The 23,333-nt window shown below is 36.2% G+C and overlaps 1 protein-coding gene across 1 annotated transcript in view; it reads left to right on the top strand.

Moving 5' to 3' along the window:
* LOC131937821 (hemicentin-1) overlaps positions 1 to 23,333 on the top strand; it is an 87,341-nt gene that overhangs the window by 59,084 nt on the left and 4,924 nt on the right. Inside the window, exons 57-66 of the mRNA XM_059295485.1 lie at positions 2,002 to 2,139; positions 3,048 to 3,203; positions 4,770 to 4,970; positions 5,259 to 5,321; positions 6,093 to 6,212; positions 11,457 to 11,591; positions 12,222 to 12,341; positions 12,730 to 12,849; positions 19,942 to 20,073; positions 20,345 to 20,470. Of these exons, the coding sequence (XP_059151468.1) occupies positions 2,002 to 2,139; positions 3,048 to 3,203; positions 4,770 to 4,970; positions 5,259 to 5,321; positions 6,093 to 6,212; positions 11,457 to 11,591; positions 12,222 to 12,341; positions 12,730 to 12,849; positions 19,942 to 20,073; positions 20,345 to 20,470 (1,311 nt within the window). The remainder of the gene's footprint in view (positions 1 to 2,001; positions 2,140 to 3,047; positions 3,204 to 4,769; positions 4,971 to 5,258; positions 5,322 to 6,092; positions 6,213 to 11,456; positions 11,592 to 12,221; positions 12,342 to 12,729; positions 12,850 to 19,941; positions 20,074 to 20,344; positions 20,471 to 23,333) is intronic.

The following is a 23,333-nucleotide window of genomic DNA, read 5'->3' as shown; positions in this document are numbered from 1 at the left end:
GATGCAGGTAAGTAGATACAAGACTCACTTAACCCTTACAATTACAGCCATTCCACCTGATGCAGGTAAGTAGATACAAGACTCACTTAACCCTTACAATTACAACCATTCCACCTGATGCAGGTAAGTAGATACAAGACTCACTTAACCCTTACAGGTATTTAGTGCTAGCAACATGATCTGTCAGCCCAAATCTGATTCTAGTTTGAGATTTTTAGACTGGAAATGAGAAATGTAAAAATATTTTTAAAAATGTGCTCAGTTCAAACAGTTCAGCTCTTAGTGTGTAGAGACAACTTTTAAATTAGACTTGCATTAATTCACAGACTCAACTCTATACCTCCATTGTAAAAATGGGTGAACCTGAAAATATAATCTTTTAACATCCAGTGATTATATTAGTAAAACTGTTCGATTTGAATGGTTGAAATTTCCAGTTGACCAGCATATAGTGATGGTTTAAGTTTTGAGTTGACCAGCATATAGTGATGGTTGAAGTTTTCAGTTGACCAGCATATAGTGATGGTTGAAGTTTTCAATTGACCAGCATATAGTGATGGTTATATTTTCCAGTTGACCAGCATATAGTGATGGTTGAAGTTTTCAGTTGACCAGCATATAGTGATGGTTATATTTTCCAGTTGACCAGCATATAGTGATGGTTATATTTTCCAGTTGACCAGCATATAGTGATGGTTGAAGTTTTCAATTGACCAGCATATAGTGATGGTTGAAGTTTTCAATTGACCAGCATATAGTGATGTTTGAAGTTTTCAATTGACCAGCATATAGTGATGTTTGAAGTTTTCAATTGACCAGCATATAGTGATGGTTGAAGTTTTCAATTGACCAGCATATAGTGATGGTTGAAGTTTTCAATTGACCAGCATATAGTGATGGTTATATTTTCCAGTTGACCAGCATATAGTGATGGTTATATTTTCCAGTTGACCAGCATATAGTGATGGTTATATTTTCCAGTTGACCAGCATATAGTGATGGTTATATTTTCCAGTTGACCAGCATATAGTGATGGTTATATTTTCCAGTTGACCAGCATATAGTGATGTTTGAAGTTTTCAATTGACCAGCATATAGTGATGTTTGAAGTTTTCAATTGACCAGCATATAGTGATGGTTGAAGTTTTCAATTGACCAGCATATAGTGATGGTTGAAGTTTTCAATTGACCAGCATATAGTGATGGTTGAAGTTTTCAATTGACCAGCATATAGTGATGGTTGAAGTTTTTAGTTGACCAGCATATAGTGATGGTTGAAGTTTTCAGTTGACCAGCATATAGTGATGTTTGAAGTTTTCAATTGACCAGCATATAGTGATGGTTATATTTTCCAGTTGACCAGCATATAGTGATGGTTATATTTTCCAGTTGACCAGCATATAGTGATGGTTATTTTTTCCAGTTGACCAGCATATAGTGATGGTTATATTTTCCAGTTGACCAGCATATAGTGATGTTTGAAGTTTTCAATTGACCAGCATATAGTGATGGTTGAAGTTTTCAATTGACCAGCATATAGTGATGGTTGAAGTTTTCAGTTGACCAGCATATAGTGATGGTTATATTTTCCAGTTGACCAGCATATAGTGATGGTTATATTTTCCAGTTGACCAGCATATAGTGATGGTTATATTTTCCAGTTGACCAGCATATAGTGATGGTTGAAGTTTTCAGTTGACCAGCATATAGTGATGGTTATATTTTCCAGTTGACCAGCATATAGTGATGGTTATATTTTCCAGTTGACCAGCATATAGTGATGGTTGAAGTTTTCAGTTGACCAGCATATAGTGATGGTTGAAGTTTTTAGTTGACCAGCATATAGTGATGGTTAAAGTTTTTAGTTGACCAGCATATAGTGATGGTTGAAGTTTTTAGTTGACCAGCATATAGTGATGGTTAAAGTTTTTAGTTGACCAGCATATAGTGATGGTTAAAGTTTTTAGTTGACCAGCATATAGTGATGGTTATATTTTCCAGTTGACTCCATGCAGCACCTAATATCTCTGTTGACACCTGTCTACTGGACAACAGCACAAGAGATTAAAGGAGCAGCCAATGGTTACACTCTAACTGAAGGAAAATTTAGTCGAGAAGTGCAGGTGGAGTTTGCTACTGGTGAGTCGTTTTTTTGTGCCAACAGTGTGGGCATGAATATGTTCTTATCAGTTTACTACTTTTGTAGGCCAAAATGTGATTGTGTACAGGAAGGTGTTTTAGTTACTATCAATGTATGTGGTATAGTTTTTGTTACTATAAATGTTTGTGGTATAGATTTTGTTAGTATAAATGTATGTGGTATAGATTTTGTTAGTATAAATGCATGTGGTATAGATTTTGTTAGTATAAATGTATGTGGTATAGATTTTGTTACTATAAATGCATGTGGTATAGACTTTGTTAGTATAAATGTATGTGGTATAGACTTTGTTAGTATAAATGTATGTGGTATAGATTTTGTTAGTATAAATGTATGTGGTATAGATTTTGTTACTATAAATGCATGTGGTATAGACTTTGTTAGTATAAATGTATGTGGTATAGATTTTGTTAGTATAAATGTATGTGGTATAGATTTTGTTAGTATAAATGTTTGTGGTATAGATTTTGTTAGTATAAATGTATGTGGTATAGATTTTGTTACTATAAATGTATGTGGTATAGATTTTGTTAGTATAAATGTATGTGGTATAGATTTTGTTAGTATAAATGTATGTGGTATAGATTTTGTTAGTATAAATGTATGTGGTATAGATTTTGTTAGTATAAATGTATGTGGTATAGATTTTGTTACTATAAATGTATGTGGTATAGATTTTGTAAGTATAAATGTATGTGGTATAGATTTTGTTAGTATAAATGTATGTGGTATAGATTTTGTTACTATAAATGTATGTGGTATAGTTTTTGTTAGTATAAATGTATGTGGTATAGATTTTGTTAGTATAAATGTATGTGGTATAGATTTTGTTAGTATAAATGTATGTGGTATAGATTTTGTTACTATAAATGTATGTGGTATGCAGGTGAAATTCTGAAGATGTCCCATTATGCCAATGGGGTGGACAGTGATGGAATCCTGCAGTTTGACATCATCATCAGAGGAGAAGTGCCAGACCTAGGAACTGTTAGTAAAGTACATCTTGCCCCTTATCAAGAGGAATACATTCAAACTGGCCCAGGTGAGAATTGCACACAGCACTAGCAAGCTGCTCTACACATGACTGACACCATCTCTTGTCCTGTATTAATTTGATCCAACATGTGTTCTACTAGACACCATCTCTTGTATTAATTTGATCCAACATGTGTTCTACTAGGCACCATCTCTTGTATTAATTTGATCCAACATGTGTTCTACTAGGCACCATCTCTTGTATTAATTTGATCCAACATGTGTTCTACTAGGCACCATCTCTTGTCCTATATTAATTTGATCCAACATGTGTTCTACTAGGCACCATCTCTTGTATTAATTTGATCCAACATGTGTTCTACTAGGCACCATCTCTTGTCCTATATTAATTTGATCCAACATGTGTTCTACTAGGCACCATCTCTTGTATTAATTTGATCCAACATGTGTTCTACTAGGCACCATCTCTTGTCCTATATTAATTTGATCCAACATGTGTTCTACTAGGCACCATCTCTTGTATTAATTTGATCCAACATGTGTTCTACTAGGCACCATCTCTTGTATTAATTTGATCCAACATGTGTTCTACTAGGCACCATCTCTTGTATTAATTTGATCCAACATGTGTTCTACTAGGCCCCATCTCTTGTATTAATTTGATCCAACATGTGTTCTACTAGGCACCATCTCTTGTATTAATTTGATCCAACATGTGTTCTACTAGGCACCATCTCTTGTCCTATATTAATTTGATCCAACATGTGTTCTACTAGGCCCCATCTCTTGTATTAATTTGATCCAACATGTGTTCTACTAGGCACCATCTCCTGTATTAATTTGATCCAACATGTGTTCTACTAGGCACCATCTCTTGTATTAATTTGATCCAACATGTGTTCTACTAGGCACCATCTCTTATATTAATTTGATCCAACATGTGTTCTACTAGGCACCATCTCTTGTATTAATTTGATCCAACATGTGTTCTACTAGGCACCATCTCTTGTATTAATTTGATCCAACATGTGTTCTACTAGGCACCATCTCTTGTATTAATTTGATCCAACATGTGTTCTACTAGGCACCATCTCTTGTATTAATTTGATCCAACATGTGTTCTACTAGGCACCATCTCTTGTATTAATTTGATCCAACATGTGTTCTACTAGGCACCATCTCTTGTATTAATTTGATCCAACATGTGTTCTACTAGGCACCATCTCTTGTATTAATTTGATCCAACATGTGTTCTACTAGGCACCATCTCTTGTATTAATTTGATCCAACATGTGTTCTACTAGGCACCATCTCTTGTATTAATTTGATCCAACATGTGTTCTACTAGGCACCATCTCTTGTATTAATTTGATCCAACATGTGTTCTACTAGGCACCATCTCTTGTATTAATTTGATCCAACATGTGTTCTACTAGGCACCATCTCTTGTATTAATTTGATCCAACATGTGTTCTACTAGGCACCATCTCTTGTATTAATTTGATCCAACATGTGTTCTACTAGGCACCATCTCTTGTATTAATTTGATCCAACATGTGTTCTACTAGGCACCATCTCTTGTATTAATTTGATCCAACATGTGTTCTACCAGGCACCATCTACGCCCACTCTTCCCGTTTGTTCAGTGCTGATGGATTCACTCTGCCCTATGCATGGAATCACACCATCACTTATGAGTCATCAGGCCAAATGCCATACCTGGTCCAGGTGTTAAGTACAAAAGATCTGCAGGTGGAGGCCATACCTGAAGAGCAAACAATAAATTTTGTTCTAGATGCATCCATTGCTCCAGGTAATGAAGCTAGTTTCATGTATCCATAATCAAACCTTGAATGGTGTAATAAAGTTTTTTGTTTTGATCTGTACACCAGCAAGTTTAAGACATTTTTTATTGTTTGTTTTGGTCTGTACACCAGCAAGTTTAAGACATTTTTTATTGTTTGTTTTGGTCTGTACACCAGCAAGTTTAAGACATTTTTAATTGTTTGTTTTGGTCTGTACACCAGCAAGTTTAAGACATTTTTAATTGTTTGTTTTGGTCTGTACACCAGCAAGTTTAAGACATTTTTTATTGCATCAGGTAACCCCAGCAATAGATGTCCCTCAGGGTTTCAGCACGATCCACACGAATCATTTTGTAGAGGTAAATTAATTTTTACAACCACACGAATCATTTTGTAGAGGTAAATTGATTTTTACAACCACACGAATCATTTTGTAGAGGTAAATTAATTTTTACAACCACACGAATCATTTTGTAGAGGTAAATTGATTTTTACAACCACACGAATCATTTTGTAGAGGTAAATTGATTTTTACAACCACACAAATCATTTTGTAGAGGTAAATTGATTTTTACAACCACACGAATCATTTTGTAGAGGTAAATTGATTTTTACAACCACACGAATCATTTTGTAGAGGTAAATTGATTTTTACAACCACACGAATCATTTTGTAGAGGTAAATTGATTTTTACAACCACACGAATCATTTTGTAGAGGTAAATTGATTTTTACAACCACACGAATCATTTTGGTAGAACATTTGTTGCTACTATAGCTAATGAGAATAGAATATCAGATGCTACTATAGCTGATGAGGTTAGAATATGATGTGCTACTATAGCTGATGAGGATAGAATATGATGTGCTACCATAGCTGATGAGGATAGAATATGAGATGCTACTATAGCTGATGAGGATAGAATATCGGATGCTACTATAGCTGATGAGGTTAGAATATGATGTGCTACTATAGCTGATGAGGGTAGAATATGATGTGCTACTATAGCTGATGAGGGTAGAATATCAGATGCTACTATAGCTGATGAGGGTAGAATATGTGTTATGAAAGTGCTTGACCCCCAGATGATGATGGTAGAATATGTGTTATGAAAGTGCTTGACCCCCAGATGATGATGAATGTGCAGTGTCAAGTCCATGTAGCCACAGCTGTCACAACACACCAGGCAGCTACTCTTGTTCTTGTCCCCCTGGTTTCTTGCTGACTTCAGATGCTCACACTTGTCAAGGTAGGATATCACACGGCTACATACATACACACACGGCTACATACATACACACACAGCTACATACACTCACACGGCTACATACATTTACACACAGCTACATACACTCACACACGGCTACATACATACACTCACACACAGCTACATACACACACACATGGCTACATACACTCACACACAGATACATACACTCACACACGGCTACATACATTCACACACGGCTACATACACTCACACACAGCTACATACACTCACACACAGCTACATACACTCACACACGGCTACATACATACACTCACACACAGCTACATACACACACACATGGCTACATACACTCACACACAGATACATACATTCACACACGGCTACATACACTCACACACGGCTACACACACTCACACATGGCTACATACACTCACACACGGCTACATACATACACTCACACACAGCTACATACACACACACATGGCTACATACACTCACACACAGATACATACATTCACACACGGCTACATACACTCACACACGGCTACATACATACACTCACACACAGCTACATACACACACACACGGCTACATACACTCACACACAGATACATACATTCACACACGGCTACATACACTCACACACGGCTACACACACTCACACACGGCTACATACACTCACACACACAGCTACATACACTCACACACAGCTACATACATACACACACAGCTACATACATTTACACACAGCTAGATACACACACACAGCTACATATGCTCACACTTGTCAAGGTAGGATATCACATGGCTACATACACTCACACATGGCTACATACATTCACACATGGCTACATACACTCATACACGGCTACATACACTCACACACAGCTACATACATTCACACACAGCTACATACACTCACACACAAATCTACATACACACACAGCTAGATACACTCACACACGGCTACATACACTCACACACAGCTACATACACTCACACAGCTACATACACTCACACATGGCTACATACACTCACACACGGCTACATACACTCACACACAGCTACATACACTCACACAGCTACATACACTCACACATGGCTACATACACTCACACACGGCTACATACACTCACACACAGCTACATACATTCACACACAGCTACATACACTCACACACATACACACACACAGCTACATACACTCACACACATCTACGTACATTCACACACAGCTACATACGCTCACACAGCTACATACACTCACACACAGCTACATACACTCACACACAGCTACATACACTCACACACAGCTACATATGCTCACACTTGTCAAGGTAGGATATCACACGGCTACATACTCACACACACGGCTACATACACTCACACACAAATCTACATACACACACACACAGCTACATACACACACACAGCTACATACACTCACACACAGCTACATACACTCACACAGCTACATACACACACACGGCTACATATATTCACACACAGCTACATACACTCACACACAGCTACATACACTCACACACAGCTACATACACTCACACACACCCTCATACACTCACACACAGCTACATACACGCACACACACAGCTACATACACTCACACACAGCTACATACACTCACACACAGCTACATACATTCACACACAGCTACATACACTCACACAGCTACATACACTCACACACAGCTACATACACTCACACACAGCTACATACACTCACACACAGCTACATATGCTCACACTTGTCAAGGTAGGATATCACACGGCTACATACATACACACACGGCTACATACACTCACACACAAATCTACATACACACACACACAGCTACATACACACACACAGCTACATACACTCACACACAGCTACATACACTCACACACAGCTACATACACACACACGGCTACATACATTCACACACAGCTACATACACTCACACACAGCTACATACACTCACACACAGCTACATACACTCACACACAAATCTACATACACACACACACACAGCTAGATACACACACACAGCTACATACACTAACACACAGCTACATACACTCACACACAGCTACATACACTCACACAAGGCTACATACACTCACACACAGCTACATACACTCACACAGCTACTTACACACACACACCCTCATACACTCACAAACACATTCATATATTCACATACACGCACACACACCTTTTCACACATATGCACACACCATACACTTACACACCTGCATACAGCTTCATAAACGCAAATACATTCATACACACACATATAACCTTAAAACTTAGACACTGTTAATTACTAATTAGAATACATACACTCACACACGGCTACATACATACACTCACACACAGCTACATACACACACACATGGCTACATACACTCACACACAGATACATACACTCACACACGGCTACATACATTCACACACGGCTACATACACTCACACACAGCTACATACACTCACACACAGCTACATACACTCACACACGGCTACATACATACACTCACACACAGCTACATACACACACACATGGCTACATACACTCACACACAGATACATACATTCACACACGGCTACATACACTCACACACGGCTACACACACTCACACACGGCTACATACACTCACACACGGCTACATACATACACTCACACACAGCTACATACACACACACATGGCTACATACACTCACACACAGATACATACATTCACACACGGCTACATACACTCACACACGGCTACACACACTCACACACGGCTACATACACTCACACACACAGCTACATACACTCACACACAGCTACATACATACACACACAGCTACATACATTTACACACAGCTAGATACACACACACAGCTACATATGCTCACACTTGTCAAGGTAGGATATCACATGGCTACATACACTCACACATGGCTACATACATTCACACATGGCTACATACACTCATACACGGCTACATACACTCACACACAGCTACATACATTCACACACAGCTACATACACTCACACACAAATCTACATACACACACAGCTAGATACACTCACACACGGCTACATACACTCACACACAGCTACATACACTCACACAGCTACATACACTCACACATGGCTACATACACTCACACACGGCTACATACACTCACACACAGCTACATACACTCACACAGCTACATACACTCACACATGGCTACATACACTCACACACGGCTACATACACTCACACACAGCTACATACATTCACACACAGCTACATACACTCACACACATACACACACACAGCTACATACACTCACACACATCTACGTACATTCACACACAGCTACATACGCTCACACAGCTACATACACTCACACACAGCTACATACACTCACACACAGCTACATACACTCACACACAGCTACATATGCTCACACTTGTCAAGGTAGGATATCACACGGCTACATACTCACACACACGGCTACATACACTCACACACAAATCTACATACACACACACACAGCTACATACACACACACAGCTACATACACTCACACACAGCTACATACACTCACACAGCTACATACACACACACGGCTACATATATTCACACACAGCTACATACACTCACACACAGCTACATACACTCACACACAGCTACATACACTCACACACACCCTCATACACTCACACACAGCTACATACACGCACACACACAGCTACATACACTCACACACAGCTACATACACTCACACACAGCTACATACATTCACACACAGCTACATACACTCACACAGCTACATACACTCACACACAGCTACATACACTCACACACAGCTACATACACTCACACACAGCTACATACACTCACACACAGCTACATATGCTCACACTTGTCAAGGTAGGATATCACACGGCTACATACATACACACACGGCTACATACACTCACACACAAATCTACATACACACACACACAGCTACATACACACACACAGCTACATACACTCACACACAGCTACATACACTCACACACAGCTACATACACACACACGGCTACATACATTCACACACAGCTACATACACTCACACACAAATCTACATACACACACACACACAGCTAGATACACACACACAGCTACATACACTAACACACAGCTACATACACTCACACACAGCTACATACACTCACACAAGGCTACATACACTCACACACAGCTACATACACTCACACAGCTACTTACACACACACACCCTCATACACTCACAAACACATTCATATATTCACATACACGCACACACACCTTTTCACACATATGCACACACCATACACTTACACACCTGCATACAGCTTCATAAACGCAAATACATTCATACACACACATATAACCTTAAAACTTAGACACTGTTAATTACTAATTAGAAGCATGTTAAGTAAAAAATGCACACAATAAATATTTTAATAACAAACTTTTAATATAATAATGCATTTATTTTTAGTGCATTATTACCTAAAAAGCTTTTTATTTAAATTATTTTTCTGCATTTTTGTTTAGTACTTTACAATTTTTAATACAATAGTGTTGCATGACTAAAATCAAATTGCGCACTAAAAGCCCACGAAAAATGTGTGTAATAAAGCACGATCAATATTACTTTTAAAAGGATATTTTAAGTAATTCTTTAAAAATTAATTAAGCATCCACCAAGTAAAATTTTTTGTCAGATTGCATTCTCCTCTGATCTTGACCCACATTCCAAGTTTCAGAGAAATTTTTGGTCCGATAAAAGTGTTTGAAATTTTGCACGCCAGTTTTGATCCATAACAAAGAAGCAAGTTAAATCAAATCTTATAAAAAACAACCCATTCAGACTGGATGGTCCTTGGGTCAGATAAAGTAGTGCATCTGGATCTTGAGCTAGTGTGGTCAGCACTTTGCCCAACCTCCTTTGCTTTCCCTAACATGAGTTAGATACCCATCAAAGGTGGGTGAGCAGGGACACCCTACAGACTTGAAGCTTTTGGGTTAGAAGCTGTACAATGTGCCCAGCCACCCTGTCCCAATAAAAGAAACGTGTTAAATTGTATTTTATTTCTTAATCTAAATGCTCAAGTATTTGGCCAACAATGTTACATTACTTGTGAAAACTACTATCATATGTCATTTTAATGTAAGTTTTGGTCAAAAGAAATGCTGTTTCTATTTTACTGTTAGCTATGTAAAAGAAATGCTGTATTGTTTTTTTTCTGTAGATATAAATGAATGCGCTCAAGCATCAACAGACTGTGGGCCTAGCATGGAATGTATAAATACCCCTGGTTCATTTAGGTGTGTCAATGCCTGCTCTGGAGGGTTCATGCCAGAAGAAAATGGTGACAGGTGCATTGGTGGGTTGCTAATAAATACATTTTGGTGCATTGGTGGGTTGCTAATAAATACATTTTGGTGCATCAATTATTGAGGTTTCACTGTTTCAGCTATCACTGAAAGTGCTTTCACTGTTTCAGATATCACTGAATGTGCTTTCACTGTTTCAGATATCAATGAATGTGCTTTCACTGTTTCAGATATCACTGAATGTGCTTTCACTGTTTCAGATATCACTGAATGTGCTTTCACTGTTTCAGATATCAATGAATGTGCTTTCACTGTTTCAGATATCACTGAATGTGCTTTCACTGTTTCAGATATCACTGAATGTGCTTTCACTGTTTCAGATATCAATGAATGTGCTTTCACTGTTTCAGATATCAATGAATGTGCTTTCACTGTTTCAGATATCACTGAATGTGCTTTCACTGTTTCAGATATCAATGAATGTGCTTTCACTGTTTCAGATATCAATGAATGTGCTTTCACTGTTTCAGATATCAATGAATGTGCTTTCACTGTTTCAGATATCAATGAATGTGCTTTCACTGTTTCAGATATCACTGAATGTGCTTTCACTGTTTCAGATATCACTGAATGTGCTTTCACTGTTTCAGATATCAATGAATGTGCTTTCACTGTTTCAGATATCAATGAATGTGATTCTGTCCCTGAAGTATGTGAACACACATGTGAAAATCTGGTGGGTGGCCACAGATGTTCCTGTCTGCCAGGGTACAGGCTGGCAGAAAAGGGAAGATGTATCGGTAGGTATCTCAGCACCTTCATACTAGGTATCTCAGCACCTTCATACTAGTTATCTCAGCACCTTCATACTAGTTATCTCAGCACCTTCATACTAGTTATCTCAGCACCTTCTTATTAGAACTCACAATTTATGTATTGGTAGGTATCTCAGCACCTTCAACATATTAGTTCTCACAATTTAAAGACATTGATAAAAATGATAGATAGCCGTGAATTTTTTTATTTCAAAGATAATGATGAAAGTGAACTTTTTATTTAAAGATAATTATTGTAATGTGTATTTTACTTTTAAAGATGTTGATGTGAACTTTTTATTTAAAGATAATTATTGTGAAATGAAATTTACTTTAAAAGATAATTATTGTGAAGTGTATTTTACTTTTAAAGATGTGGATGAATGTGAAGAGGGCAGCTCAGCATGTTCCCACCGATGTACAAATACTCAAGGCAGTTTTGTTTGCTCATGTCCAGCTGGCTACAAGTTACTCAATGGTCGAGTGTGTAGAGGTAACATCATGGCAAACATTTTCATTCAACCTTGATTGTCTGATTTGTCTAATTTGGCAGAGTAGAATGATCATACATTTTAAATTCTAATTTTTGTCATTAAAAAATATTCACAACCATCCAAAATGCTAACAATAATCTGTAAATAAACAGGACAAGTTTATTCTGTTTGAGACTTATTAACCCTTTACTGTCCTATGCAAACTGTTCAGCCTGAGATTTTTCTTATGCAGTACATTGCTATGCGGCCATATTGCCTGTTTTTTGTACGGCTTTTGTTTTTCTCTATTTAAGTTTGATATTGCTTATTTTGAATTAAAATGCTTAAAGCATTGTAATTTAAAGTAATGCATTCATTTTTCTCTGTGAATTACATTTTGTTTTAATTTTTAAATGCGTGTGAATTTTTAAATTTATTTATTATGAGCTATTAATTAAAATGAACAATGTCCCATTGCTGGTTTGTACATCAAGAAAACATTCAGAGCCCGGACGGTAAAGGGTTAAAACTATGATTATTTACAGATTATTTTAAAATAATATTAGAACTAAAAGGAATTGTTTTAAAAATTACACCATTATTTAAAATATACTAATTATTAACATGCTAAAAGAAATACACGTGCATTAGGTCTTTAGAAGTGAGAACAGATTAAATGTGTTGGTATTGACAGATATCAATGAGTGTGTAGAACAGATTAAATGTGTTGACAGATATCAATGAGTGTGTAGAACAGATTAAATGTGTTGACAGATATCAATGAGTGTGTAGAACAGATTGAATGTACTGACAGATATCAATGAGTGTGTGGAACAGATTAAATGTGTTGGTATTGACAGATATCAATGAGTGTGTAGAAAAGATTAAATGTGTTGGTATTGACAGATATCAATGAGTGTGTAGAACAGATTAAATGTGTTGACAGATATCAATGAGTGTGTAGAAAAGATTAAATGTGTTGGTATTGACAGATATCAATGAGTGTGTAGAACAGATTAAATGTGTTGACAGATATCAATGAGTGTGTAGAACAGATTGAATGTGTTGACAGATATCAATGAGTGTGTAGAACAGATTAAATGTGTTGACAGATATCAATGAGTGTGTAGAACAGATTGAATGTGTTGACAGATATCAATGAGTGTGTAGAACAGATTAAATGTGTTGACAGATATCAATGAGTGTGTAGAACAGATTAAATGTGTTGACAGATATCAATGAGTGTGTAGAACAGATTAAATGTACTGACAGATATCAATGAGTGTGTAGAAAAGATTAAATGTGTTGGTATTGACAGATATCAATGAGTGTGTAGAACAGATTAAATGTGTTGACAGATATCAATGAGTGTGTAGAACAGATTGAATGTGTTGGTATTGACAGATATCAATGAGTGTGTAGAACAGATTAAATATATTGACAGATATCAATGAGTGTGTAGAACAGATTGAATGTGTTGGTATTGACAGATATCAATGAGTGTGTAGAACAGATTAAATGTGTTGACAGATATCAATGAGTGTGTAGAACAGATTAAATGTGTTGACAGATATCAATGAGTGTGTAGAACAGATTAAATGTGTTGACAGATATCAATGAGTGTGTAGAACAGATTAAATAAGTTGGTATTGACAGATATCAATGAGTGTGTAGAACAGATTAAATGTGTTGACAGATATCAATGAGTGTGTAGAACAGATTAAATGTGTTGACAGATATCAATGAGTGTGTAAAACAGATTAAATGTGTTGACAGATATCAATGAGTGTGTAGAAAAGATTAAATGTGTTGGTATTGACAGATATCAATGAGTGTGTAGAACAGATTAAATGTGTTGACAGATATCAATGAGTGTGTAGAAAAGATTAAATGTGTTGGTATTGACCGATATCAATGAGTGTGTAGAACAGATTAAATGTGTTGACAGATATCAATGAGTGTGTAGAACAGATTGAATGTGTTGACAGATATCAATGAGTGTGTAGAACAGATTAAATGTGTTGACAGATATCAATGAGTGTGTAGAACAGATTGAATGTGTTGACAGATATCAATGAGTGTGTAGAAAAGATTAAATGTGTTGGTATTGACAGATATCAATGAGTGTGTAGAACAGATTAAATGTGTTGACAGATATCAATGAGTGTGTAGAACAGATTAAATGTGTTGACAGATATCAATGAGTGTGTAGAACAGATTAAATGTACTGACAGATATCAATGAGTGTGTAGAAAAGATTAAATGTGTTGGTATTGACAGATATCAATGAGTGTGTAGAACAGATTAAATGTGTTGACAGATATCAATGAGTGTGTAGAACAGATTGAATGTGTTGGTATTGACAGATATCAATGAGTGTGTAGAACAGATTAAATATATTGACAGATATCAATGAGTGTGTAGAACAGATTGAATGTGTTGGTATTGACAGATATCAATGAGTGTGTAGAACAGATTAAATGTGTTGACAGATATCAATGAGTGTGTAGAACAGATTAAATGTGTTGACAGATATCAATGAGTGTGTAGAACAGATTAAATGTGTTGACAGATATCAATGAGTGTGTAGAACAGATTAAATGTGTTGGTATTGACAGATATCAATGAGTGTGTAGAACAGATTAAATGTGTTGGTATTGACAGATATCAATGAGTGTGTAGAACAGATTAAATGTGTTGACAGATATCAATGAGTGTGTAGAACAGATTAAATGTGTTGACAGATATCAATGAGTGTGTAGAACAGATTAAATGTGTTGGTATTGACAGATATCAATGAGTGTGTAGAACAGATTAAATGTGTTGACAGATATCAATGCGTGTGTAGAACAGATTAAATGTGTTGGTATTGACAGATATCAATGAGTGTGTAGAACAGATTAAATATATTGACAGATATCAATGAGTGTGTAGAACAGATTAAATATATTGACAGATATCAATGAGTGTGTAGAACAGATTAAATGTGTTGACAGATATCAATGAGTGTGTAGAACAGATTAAATGTGTTGACAGATATCAATGAGTGTGTAGAACAGATTGAATGTGTTGGTATTGACAGATATCAATGAGTGTGTAGAACAGATTAAATATATTGACAGATATCAATGAGTGTGTAGAACAGATTAAATATATTGACAGATATCAATGAGTGTGTAGAACAGATTAAATGTGTTGACAGATATCAATGAGTGTGTAGAACAGATTAAATGTGTTGGTATTGACAGATATCAATGAGTGTGTAGAACAGATTAAATATATTGACAGATATCAATGAGTGTGTAGAACAGATTAAATGTGTTGGTATTGACAGATATCAATGAGTGTGTAGAACAGATTAAATGTGTTGACAGATATCAATGAGTGTGTAGAACAGATTGAATGTGTTGACAGATATCAATGAGTGTGTAGAACAGATTAAATGTGTTGACAGATATCAATGAGTGTGTAGAACAGATTGAATGTGTTGACAGATATCAATGAGTGTGTAGAACAGATTAAATGTGTTGACAGATATCAATGAGTGTGTAGAACAGATTAAATGTGTTGACAGATATCAATGAGTGTGTAGAACAGATTAAATGTACTGACAGATATCAATGAGTGTGTAGAAAAGATTAAATGTGTTGGTATTGACAGATATCAATGAGTGTGTAGAACAGATTAAATGTGTTGACAGATATCAATGAGTGTGTAGAACAGATTGAATGTGTTGGTATTGACAGATATCAATGAGTGTGTAGAACAGATTAAATGTGTTGACAGATATCAATGAGTGTGTAGAACAGATTGAATGTGTTGGTATTGACAGATATCAATGAGTGTGTAGAACAGATTAAATATATTGACAGATATCAATGAGTGTGTAGAACAGATTGAATGTGTTGGTATTGACAGATATCAATGAGTGTGTAGAACAGATTAAATGTGTTGACAGATATCAATGAGTGTGTAGAACAGATTGAATGTGTTGACAGATATCAATGAGTGTGTAGAAAAGATTAAATGTGTTGACAGATATCAATGAGTGTGTAGAACAGATTAAATGTGTTGGTATTGACAGATATCAATGAGTGTGTAGAACAGATTAAATGTGTTGACAGATATCAATGAGTGTGTAGAACAGATTAAATGTGTTGACAGATATCAATGAGTGTGTAGAACAGATTAAATGTGTTGGTATTGACAGATATCAATGAGTGTGTAGAACAGATTAAATGTGTTGACAGATATCAATGAGTGTGTAGAACAGATTAAATGTGTTGACAGATATCAATGAGTGTGTAGAAAAGATTAAATGTGTTGGTATTGACAGATATCAATGAGTGTGTAGAACAGATTAAATGTGTTGACAGATATCAATGAGTGTGTAGAAAAGATTAAATGTGTTGGTATTGACAGATATCAATGAGTGTGTAGAACAGATTAAATGTGTTGACAGATATCAATGAGTGTGTAGAACAGATTAAATGTGTTGACAGATATCAATGAGTGTGTAGAACAGATTAAATATATTGACAGATATCAATGAGTGTGTAGAACAGATTAAATGTGTTGGTATTGACAGATATCAATGAGTGTGTAGAACAGATTAAATGTGTTGACAGATATCAATGAGTGTGTAGAACAGATTAAATGTGTTGGTATTGACAGATATCAATGAGTGTGTAGAACAGATTGAATGTGTTGACAGATATCAATGAGTGTGTAGAACAGATTGAATGTGTTGACAGATATCAATGAGTGTGTAGAACAGATTAAATGTACTGACAGATATCAATGAGTGTGTAGAACAGATTAAATGTGTTGACAGATATCAATGAGTGTGTAGAACAGATTAAATGTGTTGACAGATATCAATGAGTGTGTAGAACAGATTAAATGTGTTGGTATTGACAGATATCAATGAGTGTGTAGAACAGATTAAATGTGTTGACAGATATCAATGAGTGTGTAGAACAGATTGAATGTGTTGACAGATATCAATGAGTGTGTAGAAAAGATTAAATGTGTTGGTATTGACAGATATCAATGAGTGTGTAGAACAGATTAAATATATTGACAGATATCAATGAGTGTGTAGAACAGATTAAATGTGTTGACAGATATCAATGAGTGTGTAGAACAGATTAAATGTGTTGGTATTGACAGATATCAATGAGTGTGTAGAACAGATTAAATGTGTTGACAGATATCAATGAGTGTGTAGAACAGATTAAATGTGTTGAGAGATATCAATGAGTGTGTAGAACAGATTAAATGTGTTGGTATTGACAGATATCAATGAGTGTGTAGAACAGATTAAATGTGTTGACAGATATCAATGAGTGTGTAGAACAGATTAAATGTGTTGACAGATATCAATGAGTGTGTAGAAAAGATTAAATGTGTTGGTATTGACAGATATCAATGAGTGTGTAGAACAGATTAAATGTGTTGACAGATATCAATGAGTGTGTAGAACAGATTAAATGTGTTGGTATTGACAGATATCAATGAGTGTGTAGAACAGATTAAATGTGTTGACAGATATCAATGAGTGTGTAGAACAGATTGAATGTGTTGACAGATATCAATGAGTGTGTAGAACAGATTGAATGTGTTGACAGATATCAATGAGTGTGTAGAACAGATTAAATGTGTTGACAGATATCAATGAGTGTGTAGAACAGATTAAATGTGTTGACAGATATCAATGAGTGTGTAGAACAGATTAAATGTGTTGACAGATATCAATGAGTGTGTAGAACAGATTAAATGTGTTGACAGATATCAATGAGTGTGTAGAACAGATTAAATGTGTTGACAGATATCAATGAGTGTGTAGAACAGATTGAATGTACTGACAGATATCAATGAGTGTGTAGAACAGATTAAATGTGTTGACAGATATCAATGAGTGTGTAGAACAGATTAAATGTGTTGGTATTGACAGATATCAATGAGTGTGTAGAACAGATTAAATGTGTTGACAGATATCAATGAGTGTGTAGAACAGATTAAATGTGTTGACAGATATCAATGAGTGTGTAGAACAGATTAAATGTGTTGGTATTGACAGATATCAATGAGTGTGTAGAACAGATTAAATGTGTTGACAGATATCAATGAGTGTGTAGAACAGATTAAATGTGTTGACAGATATCAATGAGTGTGTAGAACAGATTAAATGTGTTGGTATTGACAGATATCAATGAGTGTGTAGAACAGATTGAATGTGCTGACAGATATCAATGAGTGTGTAGAACAGATTAAATGTGTTGACAGATATCAATGAGTGTGTAGAACAGATTAAATGTATTGACAGATATCAATGAGTGTGTAGAACAGATTAAATGTGTTGGTATTGACAGATATCAATGAGTGTGTAGAACAGATTAAATGTGTTGACAGATATCAATGAGTGTGTAGAACAGATTAAATGTGTTGACAGATATCAATGAGTGTGTAGAACAGATTAAATGTGTTGACAGATATCAATGAGTGTGTAGAACAGATTAAATGTATTGACAGATATCAATGAGTGTGTAGAACAGATTAAATGTGTTGGTATTGACAGATATCAATGAGTGTGTAGAACAGATGAAATGTGTTGACAGATATCAATGAGTGTGTAGAACAGATTAAATGTGTTGACAGATATCAATGAGTGTGTAGAACAGATTAAATGTGTTGACAGATATCAATGAGTGTGTAGAACAGATTAAATGTATTGACAGATATCAATGAGTGTGTAGAACAGATCAAATGTGTTGACAGATATCAATGAGTGTGTAGAACAGATTAAATGTATTGACAGATATCAATGAGTGTGTAGAACAGATTAAATGTGTTGGTATTGACAGATATCAATGAGTGTGTAGAACAGATTAAATGTGTTGACAGATATCAATGAGTGTGTAGAACAGATTAAATGTGTTGACAGATATCAATGAGTGTGTAGAACAGATTAAATGTATTGACAGATATCAATGAGTGTGTAGAACAGATTAAATGTATTGACAGATATCAATGAGTGTGTAGAACAGATTAAATGTATTGACAGATATCAATGAGTGTGTAGAACAGATTAAATGTGTTGGTATTGACAGATATCAATGAGTGTGTAGAAGTGAGAAACAGCTGCAAGCCACAAGAAGAGTGTGTCAACAGTGATGGCAGCTTCAGTTGTATCAGGTCTTGTCCTGCTGGGTACAGGCGCACAGCTTCTGGCCAATGTCAAGGTCAGCTCTTAAGTGTTCACTAACTTCTATAGTCTGGGCCTAAACACAATTTTACCATGGCACTTTGTAAAAATATTATTTTAAAATATCCACTCCAAAAATGGAGCAAAAAGCATTAAACAGGAACATGGCTTAAGTTCATTATGTAGGAGGTTAAAATAGCTTAATAATTCGGGGAAAAAATTAAAAAACTTATATTCATTTAAAAATGCAATTTCTACCATTATTTCAATTAAAAATGTATTTGTATGAACTTGTTTAATTTTGGCAGACATTGATGAGTGCAGGTCACAAAACAGCTGCTACTACAACCAGAGGTGTGTCAACACAGAGGGCTCCTACAGGTGTGAGTGTCCTGAGGGGTTCAAGTTTCGCGGCATTGGCCTTAGCTGTCTTGGTGAGTTCAACCTATTTTTTTAGCATAGACCAATACATTATTATGACAATTGAACATATTGCAATAAGTAAAAAATCAACGTCACATTTAAATGTAAAAAATTATTAATAGTCTATACCACTTATTTGGTGCGACACTAAAAATATTGTTAATGATGTGCAGAAGAAAATGATTTGCTTAAAAATTATAGCTTTTTTCTGTCAACTCATTAGAGTTATAGCTTACAAATTATAGTTTTTTTTGTCAACTCATTAGAGTTATAGCTTACAAATTATAGTTTTTTTCTGTCAACTCATTAGAGTTATAGGCCTAGCATTCTGTTATGTCTGTACATCTTCATAATGACAAGGAAGTTTATAAAACCTGAGCAAACCAAATTAAACTAGGCTAACCTAAATAAAGAGATCAAAACCTAGAGGAGCTATGTGGTACTTTATTATTGATCTGTTAAAAATTGAACTCTAACAAAAAATGTGCTAAAAGAAAACCCAACTAAAAGTAGGCTGACCACAATCGACGATGCAATGAAATTAACACAATAAAGACATATTTAACTACATTATTAAATAACAAAATTCTAACAGGCCAAAAGGCAGAGAAAATAAAACTTGTACTTCAACTGGGATGATCATTAATGCTAATGCGTGAACTAATAGTTTTAAACAAAGATCTAAGACTTAAGGGTACAAAAATCTTATCAGTATCACACCAAAATGTAAACAAGTGAAACGATTTGCAAAATAATTTAAATATGTCTCCCACTTTCATTTTGAAAATTCTCTCAGTCTCCCATCTAGCTCCACCTTACGCAACGTCCAACTTTTTCTTATCAGAATCAGTTTGGTCCCTCCCTATGGTATTTGAACTAGGTTCATCAGTTTTTGGGAAGGCACAATGTGTTCCTGCCTAGTGAATCATCAGATATGACTTGTGTTATTAACTAAATTGGATAACATTCTACTCAATGACATTTCATAACACTCACTTCTAAACTCTGAACACATTAAAGTCCACCAAAATAATATTGGTGATATTGGGAGTCTGCGGTGATGACCTAACAGTGATTTCATCCGTCACATGATTGGTTTGGACATTCACTTTGGACAAAGATAGTGACAATAAAGGTTCTAGGTGGAATCTTTGACAAACCTCTCAGCTGAGGCCTCACTTAGCAGCAAATTGTTTGAAATTGATTGGAATGATGGGTCGACGTGGTCAAGTCAGTAAAGCTCATGGTTGTTTAACCGAAAAGTCTCGAGTTCAAACACTCTGGCAAATGAGGCTTGTTAGCTTGGGACAGCCACTCGTCTAGGAGAGACAACTTCAAAATCAAACTGCTGCCTTGTAGTTTGTTCTTGGTTGGACAAAGGCTATGGAAGCTAATCCAAAAAGAAAAGCAGGCTGAAATCCGAGTCAATGGCCTCAATAGCGCATAACCAGTTGACACGTATAGTATGACAGACACTCCCAGGTGTGTCTACAGACACTCCCAGGTATGTCTACAGACACTCCCAGGTATGTCTACAGACAGTCCCAGGTATGTCTACAGACAGTCCCAGGTATGTCTACAGACAGTCCCAGGTATGTCTACAGACACTCCCAGGTATGTCTACAGACAGTCCCAGGTATGTCTACAGACACTCCCAGGTATGTCTACAGACAGTCCCAGGTATGTCTACAGACACTCCCAGGTATGTCTACAGACAGTCCCAGGTATGTCTACAGACAGTCCACGGTATGTCTACAGACACTCCCAGGTATGTCTACAGACACTCCCAGGTATGTCTACAGACAGTCCCAGGTGTATCTACAGACAGGTCCTTTCATGCCCAGCTCATAACTCAATTAATATCTACTCCATCAACATTGCCAACCCCATGAAACCATCTGATGTTCAACATTGCCAACCCCATGAAACCATCTGATGTTCAACATTGCCAACCCCATGAAACCATCTGATGTTGACCTCTATATGGGTTACGACTATGATGTTAGCTGGTGGCTGTCTGTCTTGACCACTGTCTACCCTACATAAGTTGATTCAATTCTACCCTAGTAGTTGTAATGTCATGACTCAATTCTACCCTAGTAGTTGTAATATCCTTACAAATTAAAGACAATAGCACAATTCTGTGGTGCTGGGAGTCACCCCAAAAAATTTAAACCATATTTGAGAAATGGTTGGATTGTATTTTTTTCACAAAAGGGATTGAAAATATTCCTGTGTATATAAATGTGAGCGGGTGAATGGATTATTTTGTATTAATTTATTTGGTGCGAATCTGAGTGCATGGTGGTCCAATGGGGAATGGCCACGGGGTCCCCGCCCGAAGCGGTCAGTATAAATTGGCCGCTCGGAGGATTTTCTTCCTTTTTTTGACCCGCGCCGAGATGTAGGTCGGGTCAGGTTTCTGTGTGGGCGCGTGGCGCACCTCACGCGTGGAGTGAGGTTGCTTGGGCAACTTGGCTGGGTGTTTTGTTATATATGAATTGTTTTGTGTAAAAAGTTTGTTTTGTATATATTGTTTTGTACGTAATGTCCTCTAGGTAATGTATTGTACGTAGTGGTTGTACGTTGTGTTTTGTTTGGTGTGGACTTTTGGATGTCGAGAATGGATGAAGGGAGGTTTCTGTGTGTCAGGGCCTGGACCATCCTAGACATCATAAGTCGGTGCAACACCAGCAAATGGTCAAACGTAATGTTTTCTTTGCTGTAAAAAGTTTGTTTTGTTACAGTGTTTTGTTACGTTAAAGTTCTGTTTTGTTAATCTATTTTTTATTTATATAATTTTGGTTCCATGCAATAAATTTTATTAAATTGTTAAAAGTTTTTTTTGTTTTTAATTTAGACTAAGGTTAGGTT

Source organism: Physella acuta, unplaced genomic scaffold, assembly GCF_028476545.2.
Source record: "Physella acuta isolate Inbredline_101_S28 unplaced genomic scaffold, ASM2847654v3 ptg000223l, whole genome shotgun sequence".
NCBI lineage: Eukaryota > Metazoa > Mollusca > Gastropoda > Physidae > Physella > Physella acuta.
This window is presented reverse-complemented; position numbering and strand designations above follow the sequence as displayed.